Genomic DNA, 21,537 nt, shown 5'->3' with positions numbered 1-21,537 from the left:
CTGTTGCAACATCTGTATTTAAAATTATCCCATAGCTGAAAGGTACTATACAAGTATTAAGTACATTTTTATTCTAACTCACAACAACTAAGTAAATAATAGTAAATAACTCAGAAAATTACACTAAGGTGTAAGTTACTGGGCAGGTAGTTCTAGCAAAAGCAGATCTACAGTAAGCAACAACTCACAGATGAGTTCCTCAGCAGTCCAGCCCGCAGGGCAACTGAGCACATCCTCCAAAAAGGAGCTGAAACAAGGGAGAAACACCCAACTTTAGTGATGTGGCCAAGAACCAATGTTGAGAGGGAACTTCTGGAAAAGGAATTTCAGTTTACCAAAATGACTCAGTATGTTCTAAGATTACTGTTTAGCACATGATTTTTAAATTGTTGCAAAACTATGATTTGCAAGTAAAACAGCAGAGAACGCAGAAAGCTCCTTTTGTCATTCTCTTCTTGTTCAAAGACTAATAATTTCTCACTTTTGTAAGGCATCCTGAGAATTAAGCATGAAACAGATTGTACAAAATGCAATCTTGGTCGAAACTGACAGCGTGCTTGGCACTGTCTGAAGTGGTCAGAGAAGCATAAAAATCCAATAGTCTGATTCTACAGTGACCTGGAAGTCAACTTAATTTGCATGATCAATCTTCCTGAAGTCTCCAGTAAGAAGGTTACAATCAAATGAAAAGATTTCTGATACGCCTTTTGTGGCAACATTATAAAAACAAATGCAAGTCTGACACACAGAGATGCAAACCAATACTGAGGCTTATGAGCTATTGCAGACCCATCTCCATCCAGCACCATGAATCATGTTTTCTTCTTTTTCCCCCGAGGAAAAAAAAAGTACAACATCCATCTATTTTATTTTAATCTTTATTATAAACAATTCTGTAGTTTCCAGAATAGGATTACTACATACTAGATAACAAAAACATCCTCATCTGAATCAGTTTTAGCTTTTACTAGATTAAATCAGAACCAGCAAAACAAGTTTGTCTGTGCATCGGTTTTTGTTTTGTTTTTTAAAGGATTTGATCTATTGCAAGAAAAACAGCTTTACAAACATGAAATAGAATTAAAGATACACATTTGATCATATATACATATGCAGCTGATGACACTCTGGACAGAAACATACAAGGAACTTCTTTGCACATAAATAGATTTTTAAGAGTACATTTCTTTCACATGTATACAAAATTATTTTGCTTTCTATACTGAGCAAAGTTCTTGGAGACATAAACAAGGATTTCTAAAAGACAAAATCCCACATATTGCTTAGGATGTGGGCTGTCATGCACACAAGGATGTAATAATACAATTTACACAGCATTCCTATACAACACTTGAGCTTCTTATATACATACAAGACACTTCTGTACATGAGATGCCACCTTGGCAATTAAAATGGCATCTCCCCTGAAAGGCTGCATTAGTTCCAGTGTTTGTATAAAAGGTAAAACAAGTTTCAAAATGCAGCACCACTTGGCTTGCAGAGTCAAGGATCCACTGAGCTGCAGCTGTAGTGAAGGCAGTGGGTAATCACACCGGCCTATGTGTTTACACAGTCCCCAGAGGGGAAGGTTGAGATGTGACCCTTGAAGTCTATGTGTTACCTCTATAATATGTAGCTGTGGCAAGAATAATCGATTTTAGAAGATCCGTGGCTAAAAGCCACACACTTTTGCTCTTTAGTTTTCCCTTTAAGCTACTTAAGGCAAATGTCTGGTTCTGTCTTTGGGGGAAAAGTTTGGCTTTTATGTGACCTTTTCAGTGTGGTTAAGTGACATGTCAATGGCAGGGCTGGGTTCAGCACACATGTGACCTGTGAAACTCTTCTTTAATGCAGGTAGGAGGGGTGCACAGTGCAGTATTGACAGGGGACCCTGCTAAGCCTCTCCTGGAGTGAAGAATACTCAGCACCTGTGCAGATCAGGTGCCAAGACTGCTGTGGGATTAGGTCAGGCTTCCACTTTGTTTTAGGCACAACAGTGTCAAAAGAAGGGCTGGGGTTTTCTCCTTGTTTCTGTTAATCATACTTTGTCCAACTACAAAAGAGCACCCAGGGAACACTCAGATCAACATGCAGGTGATGCCTTTTAAGACCTGGCACAGTGTCTAGACAAACACTACCCAGATGTCAGCAACGCCAAACACACATACTACCAGCTGCATCTGTAGGTTACACGCACCCATACTCATACCAAACCGTCTGCTGATCCCCCTGGGGATCCGGAGACCCAGGAGTACTGTTGGAGCTGTTTCCTCTCATGGGCTCCTCCACAGTCCCAGCACTGCCTTCTGGCAGCTTACCCTGGCACTTGGTCAGTAGGGCATCACCCTGGCCTTGTCCCAGGGAAACACTTCCCTCAGTGCTGCTGGCAACAGCTCTGGTGGGGGCCACAGTGGCCACCTCCCCAGTACGAGGGGCTGGCTTGGGTTTGACTTTAGAGGAAGTGTGGGGTGTGGGCGAGTAGTGCTGCCCAGGGCTCACACGCTCCTGTTGCTGCACGTTCAGATTGCTGGTGGATGCAGTGGGTGAGGCAGAGAACTGATGGCAGGAGAGGGGCCTCTCATCTTTTGGCGAGGCCAAGGAAAGACGCCTTGCGTCGAACTGCCGACAGCGGGAATCAACGCCTTGCAAGGAATCTGCCGCCTTTGCAGACTGTGGTCTCTCTCTTAAGGTTCCCTGGGCGCTCATTGGCGAAGAAACCCTAGCAGTCTGACTGACAGCATCCTTGCCCCCACGCAGGTCTGCTGCTGACTTCTGAGGGCTCTCCTGCCTGTAGTTCTCCGGGCCCGTGGCTCTGAGGAGATCTGCAGAGGCCAAGCTAAAGGCCCTGCTCAGCGACGTGCTCCTCCTGCTCGCAGTGCCGGGCTGCTGAGGCTGCACCAGCTGCCGCATCCCGCTGGCCGGCTGGTGCTGTGGCGTGTGAGAAAGCTTAAGGGACCCCTGGGAATTTGCCAGAGGCTCAGGTTCAACTTGTCGGAGGTTTGGCTTCATGTAATTTCCAGGCTTAGCCACTCTTCCTTCTTCATTGGCGATGGTCATCTTTACAGTTGAAGCAAGAAGACTAGTGGGCATCTTAGCAGCCTCCTTGCTGGATGGCTGAAACAGCAGATTCCCAGTAGTTGAAGGCTCATTTGCTTTCCTAAAATAATCGCTGAGCAAATCATCTCTGTTAGTGGAGGTGTCCTGGTGCGAGAAAATATGCACATGCCACATTAATGACAGCACTTTTTTGTTTAAAGAATCATGCAGAGCTTCATGTTTGGATTATCTTCTTTCCCACTTAAATTCAACCCAAATACAGCTATAGATTTTAAATTTAAAGTGGGGAACAGAAGATATAAATGTTCACAATGGGTATAAATTGAAATCAAGGAGTAACATGCTCATCATAATTAGATTATGACAACCTTCTTTGCCAGATTAATTGTCTTAAATAAAAAAAAATCACCTCACTTGCTTCTGGGCAGCAGCTCTTTTACTTCCTTTCACATCAGTCACTGTAACATCAGTATCATACTAATGACAGCCACTGATATCAGCAGATATCAATGACGGTCTGTCAGCTTCTAGAGTACAGTTCATCTGGATAACACTGCTGTAACTTCGGGGATATAACAGGAGAGAATACCCTGGGGAGATGTGCTAGCAGCACAAGAAAGTTTCGTTGCTCCATGGATTTCCCTCAGCTCTCCAGTCAATATACTACGCATGTTAAAAGCTGTGTATATAATATAATGAAATGTACGAAAAAAAGGAGGAATTATTGCTTGCCCACAACAAACTTGTAAATTTCAAGTCAGACAATTAACCTGGCAGTAAAAGAAAATATGCAGTGAATATTTCTTGGGGATGGTCCGCACAATCCAAAAATGGTGACATTTGACCAGCTGCCATTGGACTATTAGTACAAGGCATGCTCAGAATAGTTAAAGGACATGCTGTTTTCACAAAAAACGTGCTGAAACGAGCTCATGGAATTTAGTTATTTTCTCTAGGGAGTATGCTAAAGCTTAATATATTCATTTCGCTAGCGTTCCAAACATTTCTTCCAGTCACAAAACTCATTTGCTGGAAGTGAACACCATCACTGGTAAGAGGGTCGCAGGAAAACTTCTATGCTCAACTAAATATTACAGTGTTAGAGTTATTTTTAACTTCACTTTAAACTGCTGTTACACACATCACCATTACAGAATGACTAGTCCTCAAAAACATGCACATTTATGAATAAGCACTGGAAATACTTTATGAGCAATTAATGCAAGTGATCTGTCAGCCTTTAAAATAACAGCTAAGAGTTACAGTATGCTTCTATAGGTATTAATATGCTAAGCAAAAGCTGTGGTAAGTTGGGAGCTGTTGCCTTCATAGCAAAAACAATGGATACCCTGGGGATATAGAGTGAGGCGGATCTCCTATTTCCCCTGCCTGTTCTGTGCCTCACGCTGTCGGGACATGAATGACTGAGGACCGATTCGAGTGACTGTGAAGGTTCCTGATGGAGGGAAGGACATAGGGAGTAGCAAGAGGGACACAGTACATCAGCTTCTAACAGAAATTGGTGCAATGAAATCATTTCACTCTCATTTAAACTGCGCCGACGCTGAAAAGGAACAAGGATGACAGAAAGAATGAAAATGGAGACATGGTCAGGTAGTTACAGAGGAAAAAAAAAATCAAATTTTAAACATCTCTAAAAGATAAGAATTGTATTTAGGATAATGTGGGAATAGGAGATATACTTAAATATTGCTCTGAAAAGCCAAGGAGCAGAATTTACTAACGCCATAAAATAGTACAGCTCTGTTGATTTCCATACTGTTACCAAAGCATTCATGAAACAAACATCTGTTCGCTTCCACTATGGGTGAATTGCTCTTAAGATATTAACATGCTCAATAATGCACTGCCTCACTACTGTCTGAGCAGAAATGCCATCTAAAAAATAAACATTTGTTTTCTGACAAAGCACTTCAGCATGCAGCAAATTCTTGCAGTCATTGAACCAACAGCATCGTGCCAGTCAGCACCCAAACACACAGCATGGGGAAAGCATCGAGAATTTCCTTCAGCAAGAAAAATATTTTCTTTTAAATGTACTGATGGTATTTTCAGATCAGGAGATCATTCTAACAGCTCCAGATTTTGCACTTGAATTGAAAAGTACTGTTAGGTTTCATTTCTAATAACAGATTTAACAGCTCAAATTTATAAAGCAAACTTATCAGTTCACAAATAAGAACTAATTATATAGTAAGAAACTTTGACATTAAATAAGAAACTTTGATATTAAAAAGCCCCAGCAGCACAATACATCATACTTGCAGTGAATTATCTGCCTGGCTTGCCATAGCCGATACATCAAAATAAATTAGCAGAGTGCTGTGTGAAAGTTCATCTTGCCTTAGTTGTTGGAACTGTTTAATTCATTTTGCAAGATTTGGTAGTTCTCTGCAAGTCACACACATAAGAAAAGGGATCTTTTTGTCCTTCCTTGTTTCCCTGTGCCCTCATCCCCCTGAATCAGCTTTGAATAGTTTTTTGACATCTGAGATGGGCTATCTAGCTCTGTTTACTTACGCTTGGTGGGGACAGCCTGTTGCTCTCTTCCAAGAACTCCTCCAAAGTTACCATCTCACTGCCAGGTGAGGCAGAGCGTTGCCTGCCTGTGTAGGACTGGGATGGAGCACTCTTCAGAGGTGTCTCATAAGAGTTCAAACCATTCCTGTGAGAGGACTCATGCCTGCTGCTAGGGCTTAAGACAGCAGAAGCAGAGTGAATGGGGTAGGTGTCTCGGAGCAAGGCTGGTGTCTCTCTGCTTGGCATCATATCTTCACTGCTGAGGCTCTCAGTTCTACCATAGACATGATCTAAGGAACCTGAGGAGAAGCATAAATATCATTAAAGAAACACTTCTTGCCTCATTACAGTGGATTTCTCACTGAGGTAGGAACTTTATCATCCAAGGCCAATCCCACACAGACTAGGTGGCATTTTTGACCTTACTTTCTTCTCCCGCAGAACTCAAGGCAGTCACGACTTGGAAAATCAGTACTACTAAATGTCTTACAGTACACACTTTGAGCCCTTGTGTTAAACCAGCACAACTACGTGTCCAAAGAATAGGAATAACAGATAGTAAGGGGGCCTCTTTACCCCTAGGAGATTTCCCAGTCTTGGCTGTGTATGATCTGAGAGCCAGAACCTGTCAGTGGGAAAGCAGAGAGTGAATTTTTCCACAGCGCCAGGTCTCCCGCTGTCCTTCAAGGACACACAGTTTCAGAAAACGCAAATCTCCAGAGCACACTGATTCCATACACAAGCTGTGTACACATTACAAACAGCAGAGACCTGTTGTAAAAGGAGTCTAAGAGTGGCCTGATACTTCCTACAATACGATGCCAGTCAGACTGAAGCAAAACCAGACTGCCTGCCTTAAAAGCCAGCCCTTGCCAGAATCAGTCTTGGAAAAATACTTCTTGCCAGCAGTTTTGATTCCCAAGACAGCGATGTCCAGATTGCATAATCATCACTATTTCAAAACAACAGTCTTCAAATTTAATTGAAAGGAAACCAGCATTTTGGACACAGTTTCATGGAATTTCACTTCCTTTTTCTCAGAACTCAGCTGTAAAAGCTTTACCTTTCAAATTGAGAGGTGAACTACTGCTGGAAGCGTTTCTACTGCTCTCTAGACTGTTTGGCCTGGACACTGAAAAACACAAAACAAGCATTGAACAAACAGATCTTAAGTTCCTCTGATTCTCTAAAAGACTTGGCTACAGTCTGCCTTCCGAAAATAGGTCCTGTGCAACTAAGTCACTTTGAAAACATTAACATTATATACACAGGATGCCAAAGTCTGCACAGAGCAGAAACCATTTACATTTTTCCAGTCAAGTTGTTCAGGATCAATCTTGTTTTTCTCACTTATTTTTTGCACACAGAAATATGTTCCGAGTTTTGCTTTTACAGCAACTATAAACAAAGTAAATACTGAAGAAGTTCAACAATAAGTTGCTGCCTCTTTCTTAGTTTGTTTCTTTGGAAGGAGCTGGTAACTAGTCTGCAAACTAAGTCTTCCACAAATCCCTAAGCAGGCAGCGCTGCTGCTGCATCAGTGTTGCCACTGTGGACCCACATCCCCTACCCTGAATTTTTTTTATTGCTGACCCACTCCCTTAAGGAAAGAATTGAACATTGTCTAGAAAAATTAGCAACACATCTATAGGACTTGCATTAATGGGTCTGTTGCTGGGGAAAGGCAACTCATCACAATGTCAACACTGTTTTTGAAAATTCATTTTAGGAAAATGTCCATTAAAAGCTTCTCAATAGAAAAATAGAAGTATTTTGACCCACATTCCCAAAATGGTCTTGCGTTATTACATCTCATTTTATCATGTTAATTTAAGTAAAATGCACCACAACAGTTCACGTAGATGCAACGCAACCAGTCTTCATGTGGAGGTTTAGGAGCATTCATATATGCCACAAGCTTACCGTGCTGTCTGGTGCTCACAAACTCCACCTCAGGTGACTGTTCGCATAGATTATCTTCTGAATTATAGCCTGAAAAAAACAGAAAACTTAAAAGACAATCATAAACCCAGGAAGGTTAATCCTTCAGGTCAGTCTCCAACACATTCTAGCAGTGCAGAAAACTGAGGTGACCAAAAGGGTTTTACAGAGCCAACACCGGAAGAGCAGCTGTCTTCTAACCACTGCTGTGAACCACTGGGCAGGGAACCACAGGAGAACCAACATCCAAATGTGGTCTGCCAAGCTGATGACATTACAAGAATAAGAAAACCCTGTATCTGATCAATTAAACCATTAAGCAGATAAAATAGGAGTGAAAAAAGCCAGTACTCTGTTTTTGTACTTCGATGCCACTAGAAGCCATGTTTCACCCAAGCAAGAACTGTGGAGTAGCCTGACTCGTACTGACAGCTGGCATATCAAATGCACCGCGCACCTTTCGGCCTGCTCTGCAGCCTGGAGATGGGGGTGGAAGTGTGCAGGTGAATAGCTGAGGTTGAGCAAGTCCTGGCACCCAGCTCCACACGGCAGTGTTTTGTTGCAGAGTCTGCTGAGATTTCAACATTATCATTGCTGCCTCCGTGGTGGGAATTCCTCTTGTGCTTTAGGTCCATTAGCACTGAGGAGGAGAGAAGTAAATAAATAGAGTCAATGAAAAATAGCATTAGGAGATTTGTATTTATCTGCCCATACAAACATGACAAGCAGGCACAAAGAAACCGCACAACAGAGGCGCTAGTTTTGCAAGCTTTTCCATAAACAGTTCAGTATTGGATAGGAAATTTCTGCCACCAGTTTTTCAATCGTGTGCTCTCTGTAAAGTGTGGGAGTGACAAGGGCTGCTTAGTGCCAGTGGGAGGGTTGATATTATACATGCAACAATTACCATGAAGGAAGGAAGAAAAGGAGCAAAGACGTGAATGCAGAAAAGATAAGTGAGGTGTGAAATTCTATAACATTATTCCTTGCAGGTACATTTTATGAGCACTTCAGTAATAAAATAGCATATGGAAAGTGCAACAGAACTCACACTCTTACTCGAAGAGAAATAAATGCTGATTTGGAAATTATCTGCACACTAACCTAATTGCTTTGAAGTTTAGATCTTTGCTGCGGTAAGAGCTCAATCTCTACAAGGTTAAAACTCTGCTGTTCTTATGATGCTCCGGTGTAATGATTTCTAAATGCAATTCCTGGAATCTTAGCATGAGAAAAACAAAAACTACCTGCTAAAATATTATTTAGATTCTGAAGGCTGATGACATCTTTCCTAGTGATGAGGTAGGTTAATTCATTTCTCATAATGTGAGCGTAACACTTTAAGGCACACAAAAAATAGAAGAAAATTTAAAGAATTTACTATAGGAAACACCTTTAATGAGATGCGAGATTCTAGTTTTCTATTTCTATGGATTACTTGCTTAACTAATAGTAACTAAATACTGAAAACACAGCCAAGTGCAGTGGTCAAAATAAACAACTTGCAGAGACAATAGACAGACAGTTAGTCCAAAGCGCACAGCAGCAGCAAAGCTGTATTAGAGAAACGGGCCAAGTTACTATTGTCTGAGATGACTCCTGGAAGCTGAATTCAGAAACGACATTTTCTCCCACAGTCTGCGTGGGCTCCGCAGCGCAGGGCTGGCACTTTCGCTCAGAACTGAAGTTTATGGCATGCCTGCAGGGGCAACTACTGGCTAAAGCTTGCCATGCAAATCTATATTTCTAATTGACTTTGTAGATGCACTTAACAGCTTCCACAAATGCCAGAATTATTAACTGCCCCAGAGACATACATCCTCTACGGATCCCAAAATGGGCAGCTGCTGTGCCTGTGTCCTTGGCTGTGCCACCGCGGGACCCCTGCTCAGAACGAGAAGGGGGATGAGAGCTTTTGGCTCCTCTGCTGAGCTCCTGTAGCATATTGCCCATGCTGCACACATTTCCATAACACAGAGAGGGGAACGGACCCACATGTTCATTTCAGAAGTGACTATGAGGCAACAAGAATTTTGGGCAATGGATCCATGATGAAGGTTATTCCCAGTCTTAAGAAAACAAATCTACTCTCTTCTTCTTCTTCTTCAAAAAAAAATCTGTTGAAACAGAAGCTACAGAAACTGAAACTTTAGCTCAATTCAAAATGAATTTTCATAGCTGGAAGTGTGAAACCTTGCTAAACAGCAGGTTTGAATGCAAACGTCAAACCACTTTGCAGAGAATAATTTTCCCAGTAGCTTCCACTCTATATTCAAATCTAGACTATTTAAAAGCAGACAAAGATGTTAAAGAACCTGCCATTTTTAGCACTTAGTGGCACAGAACATTGGAAAAATCTCCAGGATTTGAGATTGCTTATATATTAGTATTTTAGCAGAGCTACAACATTGTAGAAAGCATAGCAACATCAATTCAACACTTCAACTGGACACGATGCAAGTAGGTGATTGCAAGAAAATATCAAAGCGTATAGCAACTTCACTTACTTACAACATGCACCACAGCCAATATACATACGCAAACTGTATGCCATGAGGTCCCCTAAAATGTGCTGCATTGAAGAAGTGATCCACAGTGTGCAATAGTGATTCATCTTCTACAGGAAAACTTAAGTCCGTGTTCACTAATCTGTGCTTTTATTTAGAATATTTTAAAGACATGCTGAGTGTTTCTACTAAGGTCTGTGTTCTTTTAAGGCACGTAGGATTTTTTTGTTTGTTTAAAATATTTTCAGAAACCAATGAAGATAAATGCTAAAGAGAAGGTGTTAGAAATATCCCAATTCCGGGAAAGAAAGAGGTTCATTAGGAGAGGATGGGATGTCGGAAGAAGACCAGAACCGCAGCCGGCTAGAGACAGACTGATGATTCGATGGAGACTTAGGAGACTTTTCTTTATCCTTGATTTTGCTTCTCAAAAAGGCAATCTTTTTGCGCTGCGCAGCTAAATTGTTATCACCCAGGTATACCAAAAAGAAGAAGAAGAAAAAAAAGTAAAAAACCCCTCGTAAATAAAACTTAAAAGTGTCTTAAAACAGATTAAACTCTACACAATCAGTAAAACCAAAACAGGCTAAACAAAGACTAACACGTATTTGGAGGATCGATTAACACGCAGTCAATCATAGTTAATGTGATTCAGATTAACACATAGATTAATGCATATACATAAAATATGAGCAAGTCCATTAGGAAATCATTGTTAGGTCTCCCAAAATGTTTTCACTTAATAAAGGAAAAAAAATCAATTAAGAGTGCATGTTACTTGGCAATAGTATATTGAAGTTTCCTAGATGCCTTTTAGGCTTTAATACTGATGCTCATCATCCCAACATAAGCATTTTTCATACAACATCACAAAGAATGAAGGCCCAGAGACTCTCTTTTATCACTGGCACTCCATGAGGGCCTTGTTTTGTGGACACTCAAGCCCAAATTCTCAGGTTGAGCTCTAGATGCAGGTTAAACACTTAATATCTCCTGGAATCACATGCTGAGACACACACTTTTATTTTAAGTGAATCAATGACCTCAGAGAATTAGAATGGAAAAAGGGAAATGTAAAACCCAATCAAGACAAGAACTTCAGCCAGACAGACACTTGCCATCGTTTATAACAATTCTACTGTCCTCAGCTGCTCCCCCTTCTGTTTCACACACTCCCCAGTGGGAAGACAGGAATTATTACTTAAGGATTAATTTCAAAACCGTTTCTTGAAAAGTATTCCTGGAGGACAATGATCTATATATATAAGCTGACAGAAATGATCTCAATAGAATAAGTAAGGCTTGGGATATTATTTATATATATATATATATATATATATATAACCTTTAATAAAGATCACAGTATTTATTTTGAGGAGCTTTCTTTAAAATTCCCCTTAATTAGGAACACTTAATTTATTGCATGACCAACTTAACAGAAAAATAAATAATTCTATATTGTTTACATTCACCTAGAGTGTTCAAAAAAATAATTTTACATTAAGAAATTCTTAGTTTGATTCAAAGTCAAAAAGTGGTATTGTCCACCAAATCATTATACTACAATAAATTAGCATTTTTCAAGTGATTTCTTTTGCATGTGCGCCATCTCCTGGCAGTGGCTGTAACACCAGCTATTACCCAGTTGAATAGTTGTTAATGAACCATAGTGTTATATAGTCCAGCTTTAAACTGCTTTGTTGCAAAACTCCAGTAAATTAAGTATTTCCACCAGTTTATTCAGTAACATGCAATACATTCAGGCAAACTAAAAAACTGTATACAGAAGATGAAGGGAGAAGAAGTAGGTAAAATGAAAACAAAACTAAACTAAACCTGAAACAACCACTCTCATGCACTTATTAGTTTAGTGAGCTTTTTAGTTTGGGTTTTGGTGGGGGTTTTTTTGTTTGTTTTGGGGGTTTTTGTTTGTTTTTGTTTGTTTGTGTTTTTTTTGTTGTTTTTTTTTTTGCTTAGTAGAACTTCCAGTTTACTAAAAAAATTATATAAAATAATGTGATGGAGTATTAACATACTCTAGAGATTAAACACCTGAAAAATATTTTCAAAAAATACCGTTCAGCTCCTGAATTTAGGCTGGGCATTCCTTACCTTTGTTTGAAGAACCCCCTGAGTGCTCTCTCTCTTCCATAGAGTTTGACCCTTGAGAGGTACTGTCTTGAGTCTCTTGTTGAAGTTTCAGTTTTTGGGACGCAGATGGAGAGTTTACAGTCTCTGGAGATTCAGAACGCCATGGAGGGCTTCCTGCTGCCGGTTTCAATCGCTCCCTCGTAGTTTCCTTCTTTGGCTTGATTAGTTTAACTAAGGCTCTGGCTCCAATCCAGTGATTTTTCCTGATAAAGCAGGTTTTGTGAATGGGATTCATAAAACACTACAAGAAATACTCCCCAAAGAAGGTTACAGCTGTGCTAAAGCCATCACACCATCTTACCTTGTTATTTGTTTACTGTCATGAGTTGGTTGGAAAGAGGCTGCTTGAATTTCACAGAGCCTGAGATCCATTTGTGTCCCAAATTAAAAATTATTTTACAGAAATATTTCTGCAGCATGCAAAATGTGAGAAAGACTACCGCTCCCTCTGCTAGAAACCTAACCACACATATGGACCCATATAAGACATTTCAACAGTGTGAAAAGCTCTACTACAGGAACAGACTGAGAAAGAAAGAAATGAAAACTACTTTAAAGATGAAGCCCTCTCTTTGCTAAGTCTATCGGTCAGAACTACGTGTGGTGGAATTCGCTTGGCTCTTTTTTGTTGTTGTTAATGTAAATTTTTCAAGTCCTTTCTCTCTGATGGACTGCTTTTCCCTTTGAAAGAGCAGGTCCAGAAGCTCCTACTGCTGCTTAGTCACCATAATGGGGGTCCCTCCCCCATACTAGAGACAAGATGATATTCATCAAGGCAAAGTGGCTCTTTTTCAATTAATACTGTTTCAGATTCCAATATTAAAATAGAGGGCCTCACATTAGGTACTGTGCTCTATATTAACACAACCTGCTGCTTCAGGGGAAGGCTTGCAGAGTGAGAGTGAAAAGTGGAGATGACACTGCCCTTATTTCAGATGAATATGTTCAGTTATGGAGAGCCCTTTCTCACCCTCAGAAATGTATACAACAACAGCAGAACTGAACCCATATGGGACTTACTTTTTTGGAGTAGGATCATAAAACTTGTACTGATCCATTATCTTCTCTTCAAGTTTTTCCTTATGTCTCCTTAAGGCATTCAATTTGTCACTGTGAGGGGGGGGAAAAGCACATTCTGAACCATCTGTGTGAAATTAAACAATTGAAGACTAAAAGCCATCAAGACAGGAAGGAGACTGAAATATCTTCCTATCGCATAACCTTCAGAATCCTACTGAGCTCATTCACTGCCTGTTTAGGGAGGCAAATGCAAAAGCCTACCAGACTTGCTGACGGGTGATTTTTGTGCAATAAGCATGAAATATGAAAGGAGAACAGTAGATCGGCACTAGATTATTCACTAATAACTCAGGCAGAGTTTTTGTGGTGTGTGTTTAAGATTAATCTTATTTTATTATTTGAAAATCCGTTTGCTGATTGTTCAGTCTTATTCACAGACCACTGACAATTAGTCAAGGGTTAAGATCCTTGCATAGTTTGAACTTCTTGTCTACATGATAACTGGGTATTTTTTTTTCCTGTGCTGGTTACTCTCTTGTAACTAGAGAAATAAATAACGTTTGATATTTTAAAGATTGCTTTGGTCTCCCGTGAGCACTGTAAAAGCACTTTTGGCAGTGCCATGTAATCTTACTGTTTCTTTACTCATTCTTTTATCAACCTGCACAGTGGATGTTAGCAAATATTTTTTCATTCAAGTAGTAGGTCTGATGTAATTCCATCATAGAACTGCCAGACACTTGGACAAATATGCTTACAGGACATTTTAGCTATAATTCAGCCAATTTCAGCAAACAATTTCTAACACTTCAAACATATAATCCAGCACTGAAATAAAATACTGTCGGTAACTTCCACATCACCCTGAGGTACTTCAACTAAAATTCTTGGGATTAAGAACACTTTTCTTCCCTATTTCATACCAATAAATTTACTGCAGTAAGAATTGGATATTTTGTAAAGGTACCGTAAGTTTAAACAGGGTATCTTACTTAAGCGTGTCACCCTGTGCATGGGGGACGCAACGATGTATGCTGACACTTGCATCCTCAAAACCAACATGAAAGTAGTATTTCTTCTAATGCAAATGACAAAAGCTAGAGGACTATGAGTATTTGCTATTCTTCAGGAATCTAAATATAAAATGGCTCTCATAACACTAACTTTTTGTTGCAACTCAGCTGTTTTCCATGCTCTTCAGAAACCTTTGAGAAGTACCACTGGATTTAGCATTCCATCTTTTATAACGAAGTTTTCCACATGCGTTCATCAATATGATATGAAAAAAGCTGTGCTTGTTCAGGTGTCTCCTGAACATCCTTTTGTGGTAAGGCAACATGAAGAAATTTTGTAGCTTCTCCCCATTACATGTATCTTCTCCTAAGCGCCCCCTTTCCTAGCCAGATATCAAGTAGACCTGTCATTACCCTATCTGTACTTCTACTCCTGATGATTTGTGTTCTCTGTCTAGATGAGGTTTTTTAGGTTTCACAATTCAAATCTCTAGTTTCTTACATGTACTGCTTCTGTTCTTCATGATACTGCTCCTTGTTCTCCATATTCTGCTCCAGTAACATCTGATTCTGCTGGCTCAGGATCTGAATCTGACTCAGGAGATGATGGTTTTCTTCCTCCAGATTTCCCTTTAGACGTGACAGCAGCTATTAAAAAAGAAAGATTAATCTCTCCTCTGTACCTGGTTCCCTGGAAGTGCACCATAATCAAGTTAATACAACAGCATAGCAACCTAGTATATGAATTGATGAACTTCCAAGTATATGTGGGTATTATTATGACCACATAGCTTGACCTTTTATATATAGCATGCCAAACACTGAACACTGGCACATCAAAAGGAATGCAGCAGCGTACCTACCTACAGCTACTCACCTCACAGTGGTTATCCAGCTTGGTCAGAGAAATATCCATGGACTGGTGCTGTTCTTTCAGCTCATCATAGCGAGCCTGCCAGCGATTCAGCTCCAACTGAGAGTTGTTCAAGGAAGTTTTCAGCTCTTTAGTGTGTGAATGCAGCCCTTCATACTCTGCCTTCAGCTGGCTGTGCAAGAAATTTACCCTAAACATGAAGAAACCAGCAGGCTTATGAAGGACACTTCATAGAAAGTACTTCACATGCAAAGACCACAATATCAGCATGCAGCTGTCACTAAATCAAACATTAAGTTCCAAAGACTAACTCCTAAAGACACTTTTATTCTAAGCATATAACGAAAGTAGTAATAGCATTATAAATTACTTCAAATCTACAGAAGAACTGAAAGGAAACTAGATGAAACATAAAACTGCTATTTCCTCAATGTGCAAGAAACACACCACAAATTTCTGAGGCACAATGTATTTAGGAGCATTTGGATATAAAGGCAGCTCTACTTGGCACAAATAAAGACCACTCAAGGAATTTTCTTCCTGATGCATGAAATAGAAGCATCAAAGTGTCCTGAACTGTGAGACGTTGAAATGTTGCAAGATGATACTATGGCATTCTTTTATAGCTTTTGGTAAATCTAAAAACGTCTACAAATCATGAAGCCATAAAATTAAATAAATAGGTAAATAAAAAGATTAAGTTTTGTATCTGCTGACAGATCAAGCCTTGCTCTCTGCCAGCATTGCAATGAACATTTTCCAACATCTTCCTTTGTCCCCAGAGAAGCTGAGTAGAAAACAGAAAGCTTGAGAAAACCTGCTTTGCAGAGCTCGGCAGTGTTCTCAAGTATGTGACAACTGGGACAGCGTATGAAACTTTCGTGACTGAACTTAATGTGATTTTTCAATATGATTCAATCTGATATTGCTTTAACTTCATATGACCTTGGCCCCTTATTTGTACCAAACTATTTCTCAAAATGCCTTTTTAAGTATGAACAGTGGCACTGAACTGGTTTTAAAGGAGAGCGCTCCAGTAGGGATACAGGTTGTGGGGGATGGTACGATTTAGTGTTGCAGTATGTAAAGTTCAGATGCTAGCTCACACAAGAAGCTTTGACATGAGTTAACAGTTACCCAGCGATCATATCAATCAATAGGCCCACTCTTAATAACAAGAATCAAGTCTCTCTTGGGTATTAACAAATGGCAGCTTTCTCTGAGCAGCAGAAAAGAAACAGCAATGGTAACTCCTAGAACTAAAACATATTGCATAAAAAAACCATAACACGGTTCTCCTTGAGGGAAGAAAAAACCTGGGTAGGAGCCATTTCATGGAACTCTCAATATTATTGAGGGTCTGGAGTATTTGTAGTTCTACTTAAAGATGACCACTTGGAAACAACTCAGTACAGAAACACTTGTGAACTGAACCACACATGGAAGCCTATTTTGAATGAGCTAAAGTCCCAGGACCAGACCATGTGTGAAGCATCGAATAATGGTATTTGCTGACAGTGTCCATGAAGCTGATAATCTTAAACAAAATTATCAAATTAACAAGATAAAAATTGAGAAAAATTAACAGACATTAATTAAGGTCTTCTGGAGCTATAGTTAACACAACATAGCAAAACAACTGTGTATGTTGCTGGGCTGACTTTTTAATTATATACACAATAATTTATCAAGGTAACCATACCTGTCCAGTTCTTCCCTCAGCTTCTGATTTTCCCCAGTAGTTACTGCATTTGATCTCCTCTCTTGTTGCAGAGCCGCTCTCTCAGTTTTTAAAACTATTTCCAACTCTTCCAATTCCGCTTTGTGTTTCATTAAACTGTTGTATCTGCAAAAACAAGAGGAGCATATTCTCACAGTCTTCATCTAAACATTTTTCTTCCCCTAGTTTAAGACTTTCAAAAGGTAATACCACAGTGACTAGGAAGGTGTGGGGTTTTTTTTGTTGGTGTTTTTTTTGGTGGTTGTTTGTTTGTTTTTGTGGTGGGTTTTTTGGTTTCTTTGTTAGTGGTTTTTTTTGGTGGTGGTTGTTTTGTTTTTGCTGTTTTTTTTCCTTTGGGTTTGGGGGGGGGCAGTGTTTTTCTGTTGTTTTTTTGTTTGGTTTGTTTGTTTTTTCTGCCTTCTTAGTTTCATACACATTTGTGTGGTTGAACATCTAGTAAGGCTGAAGAATTCTGCACTATGCACAAAAATTCAGCTTAGTCTATAAGTCTAACAGGGAGGCTTTTAGAAAAAAAAACACCTGCATTTTTTAAGCAAACTGGAAAGCAATTGCCAGAACCTTATTTCAATTCCAGATTCTGATCATGTTGAGTCTCCATGGTGAGTTGGAAACTGCACCATTAAACTGGAATCCCATTCACAAATAATTGCCAGTGGCAAGTTTGAAAAACCTGACTAAAAAGCAGAAAGCAGTAGCCAAAAATCAACAAGAAATTCGTGGAATGAGCAACTGTTTATTAGGCAATAACCTAATGCATATTAGGCAAGATGCATAGGTAATAGCATCTTGCATAGGTAATAATCTCCTGCATATTCCAGGCAGATGATGAGGCCAGTATCAGTGAGATGATGGCAAGGCACCTGGGGCTGACCCACCTGCTTGGGTGGCTCTAGTTGTTCTCTAGTGAGGAATCCAAGAGCCACACCAGCGTTCACGTCCAGGCTTCCTCTGTTCCCTAGTGTACACTGTTATTGCACACATCTTTCAGGGTGAGGAGATGGGCAGAGACAGAGGGCAGACACCATCAACTGTATCTTTAATTTCACCCTCTGGAATGCTAAAATAACAGAGGTGTGGAACAACTGCCCTGACACTTGGCACAGGCATTGATCTGGCAGGCTCAGCCTCCCTGAGCTGCTGCACCACCTGCATTCGGCAAACACTGCAAAGAACGAGGTGGCTTGAGACCACTTCGCAAGACAGCAAGCTGTTCTCAGAAGGTTTTCTCTCCTCTGGTGGCCTCTGTCAGAGTCTGTGCCCATAGACACACACCAGCAGAAGCCACTGAGGACACCGGTACAGTGAAAATCGAAAGTCATCAGCACATTTTTCTGTGACTTTGATAAAAGGATATTGCCCTGAAATATCCCTGGGCAGATACACCTGTGCCAGTCATGGAGAAATATCCTTCTAAGCAATTTTAAAAGAGTAACGAGGTGGAAGATGCAGGATCGCTTGAAAAAGCTGGAGAGAACAAACATCATCTCTCTGCAACTCTTCTCCCAGCAGAGATGAATGCAGAACACAGTTACTCTGCAGTCATGAAAACTTCAAAACACAAACAAAAGCAGCAGACAGCACCAAATACACTGACTCTTGCCAACTTGTTTTTCTTTCAGGCTACCATTCCCTTCATCCCAGGGTCAAATTACAGCCTGTCCCAAATTCCAGTCCATTGAAGGGCCACACAGAAAAGCACCTGTCTCCTAGACAAAAGCTGCTTTTTGTTATTCATTCCCGCTAACAGCAGTGGAGTTTAATTAACCTTATTTATTTGTTTTCTTCCTCCATTCAGCTCCAGGACATTTCAAATTCAGTGTCTATACAACAAATGGAAGAACCTGAAAGCAGAGGAAGGTTTCACATCCAGCTCCAAGCAGGACTTAAGACAGACTGTGTGCCAATTAGAGTCTGAGGAGACAAACTCCACAGTCAGTCCCTTGGCAGAGATCACCATGGCTGCCTCTGCGGAAACTGTGTTGTGAATTCTTTTGCTGTTTCTGTATGATAGGGCTAGTCTGCTCATTTTTATCTAAGCTCTTTATTTTTTAAAGAGGGCTACTTAGAGGGAAGCAGTATACTGGTCCAGTTTTATCAGTTTGGCCCAGCTCCAAATGCTGCCTTTGAGCATGAGAACCCCTGAGGTTGACCACAGCTGCTCCCCTATGTATTAGGTGGAAGATAAGAATAAGAGACTGTTGGCAAAACTGCAAGTGATTCTGCATCTCTGGAGCCCTAATGAAATCCACAGGCAAAGTTTCCTTGTAGTCCGGATTCAGCATGGAGTTTACCATTCGAGCAGGATCTGTGCAACCTGACAAGCTCTACCACCAGGGGCAAGGTTACCCATCCTGTAGGCTATTCAACACATTAATGTTTGCTCCACTTCTTCAAGCATCAGGCACTTGAACAGAGGAGTTTTATAAAGATTTTCTTCTACATAAATAAAAATCCATTTTGGCTCTGACACAATGCATTCCTACTATTGAACAATCATATTCCTATTTACTCCTTTTGGCTTTCACTCTTTCTGCTGCTTTGTTAGGAGAAATACTGTGGGTAGGTATTTGTGACTTGGAGAACTTTAAAAATGCTCAGCTATGACAAAAAGCACGTGGCAAAAAAAACCAAACACCACACCCCAAAAACCAGAAAAATAATTACCAGCCAGCGTTGGTAACACAATAATACAAGCCACTGCACTGTGTAAATCCTCTCTAGCAGGGATTCTGTTTTTCCAGTGATATTAGCTTTTCCAATCTCTGCAGAATTAGACTTCTCCAGAGTAAGCCACAAAGAAACACTCAAGGATCTTCTAGCCAACTGTATTTAATAACTTCTCCCCCTAGTAATGTGAAATATGTAAAGCAATTTAAAAAATGCAAAGGAGTTCAGCCTTTCTACATTCATTGAGATGAACACCGCAAAGACAAGAAACTGCTGTTAATGGTAAGTGATCCTAACATACTAACTCTCCTTTTCTTGCTATGTTAAACCCACATGTCTGTGGTTTGCTGGGCTATGACAGGCCATTTCACCAGGTACACACAACCCATTATTAAATCCCCACTGCAGTGCTAATATTCTGCAGATAAAGCTGAGGGAGGTTTAATGAAGTTTGCTCAGGTGCAGAAAACATTCTGTGGTTAGAATGCACCAGAACAAACTACACAAACCTTGGGGACCTTGGCTGTACACGGTGTTAGGACTCCACAAGCTAAAGTTGCTGTGGATTTTTCTAGACGAGCTGCAGACACAGGTTTGCGCAGGAGTGCAATCCCACTTTAAGCAACAGAACTATGATAACAATGCTGTCAGCAACTGAGAAAAAACCATTACAATTGGGACAAGCAAAATCTGTCTTAGACACTGCACAAGCGAACTTCTTGGCTGGGCTGAGCTGCTCTGGGTAGGTTTAGCAGGTGGCAAAAGAAAACAGTTTTCTTACAGCTGTTTTTCTAACTTTCACCCCTCTGCTCCCTCAGCCAGCTAAACTGCACACAGCACATGGCGGGGAACACAAAACACACACACAAGAAGCGGTTGGTCTCTTTCTTCTGACAGGCAAATGGAGAGACAGGCTGTTCTTGGACAAATCACCTGATAAGCCTTTTGAGACTGATCTGCTGAGGAGGACGCTGCGCTCTTGAAACTGCCAAAATCAACTTGCTTAGAGAGTATAGAAAAGGCCACCATCTGCTCCCCTGTGACATCTCTCGCTGGCAGCCCCCAGTCCAAATTGTTAAAGTTTAAAATGGTGATTTGAGCACTTATCACTAGAGATAACCTAATTTTGGAAAATCACGTTTTCCTTGGGCTACAACTGTTTAATAACTGGTACTCATCAAGACAAAAAAGAACACAGCAAACCGCCTCAACACACTGCAGTGTGATAATCTCACGCAAAGCCACGATCAATGAGAACCATTAATCAGTCTGAGAGAGGCTTGGTAAGCAGGAGCAGTGCCTGTGTAATCACTTACAGCTCATTTAGTTGACAGCCAAGCAGCTGTCCTGTCCCACAGCCCTGGTGGATACTTTAATCAAAAAAGGTTTATTTCTGCACTTCATCAAAATCTACTGTGCATTTTATTGCCAGCTCCTTAGTCTTTGGGAAAGACAAGTTTAACACCAGTTTTTAGTCTACCTGCAAAGATTACTACTAAGTTGCTCTGAACCCAGCTCATGGTCTTGCACAGAAACTGAACCCAAATACAGGTATTTTGAGGAAAATCACTGAATTGTACGAGGAAAGTAGAGGGGTAGGCAGAGCAATATCTGTGCAGCAGTACATTATCTGTGTTGTTCAATCCATGCACAATTGTCAGAAAAGTGACTAGAGACTAAACAATACACAGATTACTCTGATTTCACAATTCAATTGAAGGGCCTGAAGCAAAAGCCTTCGATTGTGAGAACTAGGAAGAAAATAAATAATACATCACTATCTCATAGCTAGCTCAAGATGGCTTCCTTCAGAGAGCCTCCTTTGTCATGAAGTCGATGCTACACAGTCTTCGATGACGTCAATTTCTCAAGGCACATGCTAATAGGTGTGCTTGCAGACCTTAGGTGACTTGCAGACCTAGGTGACTTGCAGACCTTAACTGTATGACTAGAAAAGACATCCCACACAGCAGAACTGCAAGAATCTGTTTTTAAGGTTGCAGGTTGTTATAGCACAGATCCTTA

At 40.5% G+C, this 21,537-nt stretch overlaps 1 protein-coding gene across 4 annotated transcripts in view; it reads right to left on the bottom strand.

The window, feature by feature from the left end:
- Positions 1-917: 917 nt before the first annotated feature.
- CCDC88C (coiled-coil domain containing 88C) overlaps positions 918-21,537 on the bottom strand; it is a 100,194-nt gene continuing 79,574 nt past the window's right edge. The window contains exons 21-31 of one of the 4 annotated variants that reach the window (XM_065636260.1): positions 16,807-16,950; positions 15,108-15,294; positions 14,733-14,878; positions 13,218-13,307; positions 12,159-12,400; positions 7,997-8,179; positions 7,522-7,590; positions 6,662-6,730; positions 5,599-5,897; positions 4,406-4,621; positions 918-3,201 (exon numbers count right to left, since the gene is read on the bottom strand). In XM_065636260.1, the coding sequence (XP_065492332.1) occupies positions 2,188-3,201; positions 4,406-4,621; positions 5,599-5,897; positions 6,662-6,730; positions 7,522-7,590; positions 7,997-8,179; positions 12,159-12,400; positions 13,218-13,307; positions 14,733-14,878; positions 15,108-15,294; positions 16,807-16,950 (2,659 nt within the window). In that variant the 3' untranslated portion in view covers positions 918-2,187. The remainder of the gene's footprint in view (positions 3,202-4,405; positions 4,622-5,598; positions 5,898-6,661; positions 6,731-7,521; positions 7,591-7,996; positions 8,180-12,158; positions 12,401-13,217; positions 13,308-14,732; positions 14,879-15,107; positions 15,295-16,806; positions 16,951-21,537) is intronic. The other 3 variants (XM_065636262.1, XM_065636263.1, XM_065636261.1) reach the window with 3 other exon arrangements.

The sequence above is a fragment of the Caloenas nicobarica genome, chromosome 5 (assembly GCF_036013445.1).
Source record: "Caloenas nicobarica isolate bCalNic1 chromosome 5, bCalNic1.hap1, whole genome shotgun sequence".
NCBI classification, from domain to species: domain Eukaryota; kingdom Metazoa; phylum Chordata; class Aves; order Columbiformes; family Columbidae; genus Caloenas; species Caloenas nicobarica.
The sequence above is the reverse complement of the archived record's forward strand: the minus strand, read 5'-3'. Positions and strand labels throughout refer to the sequence as shown.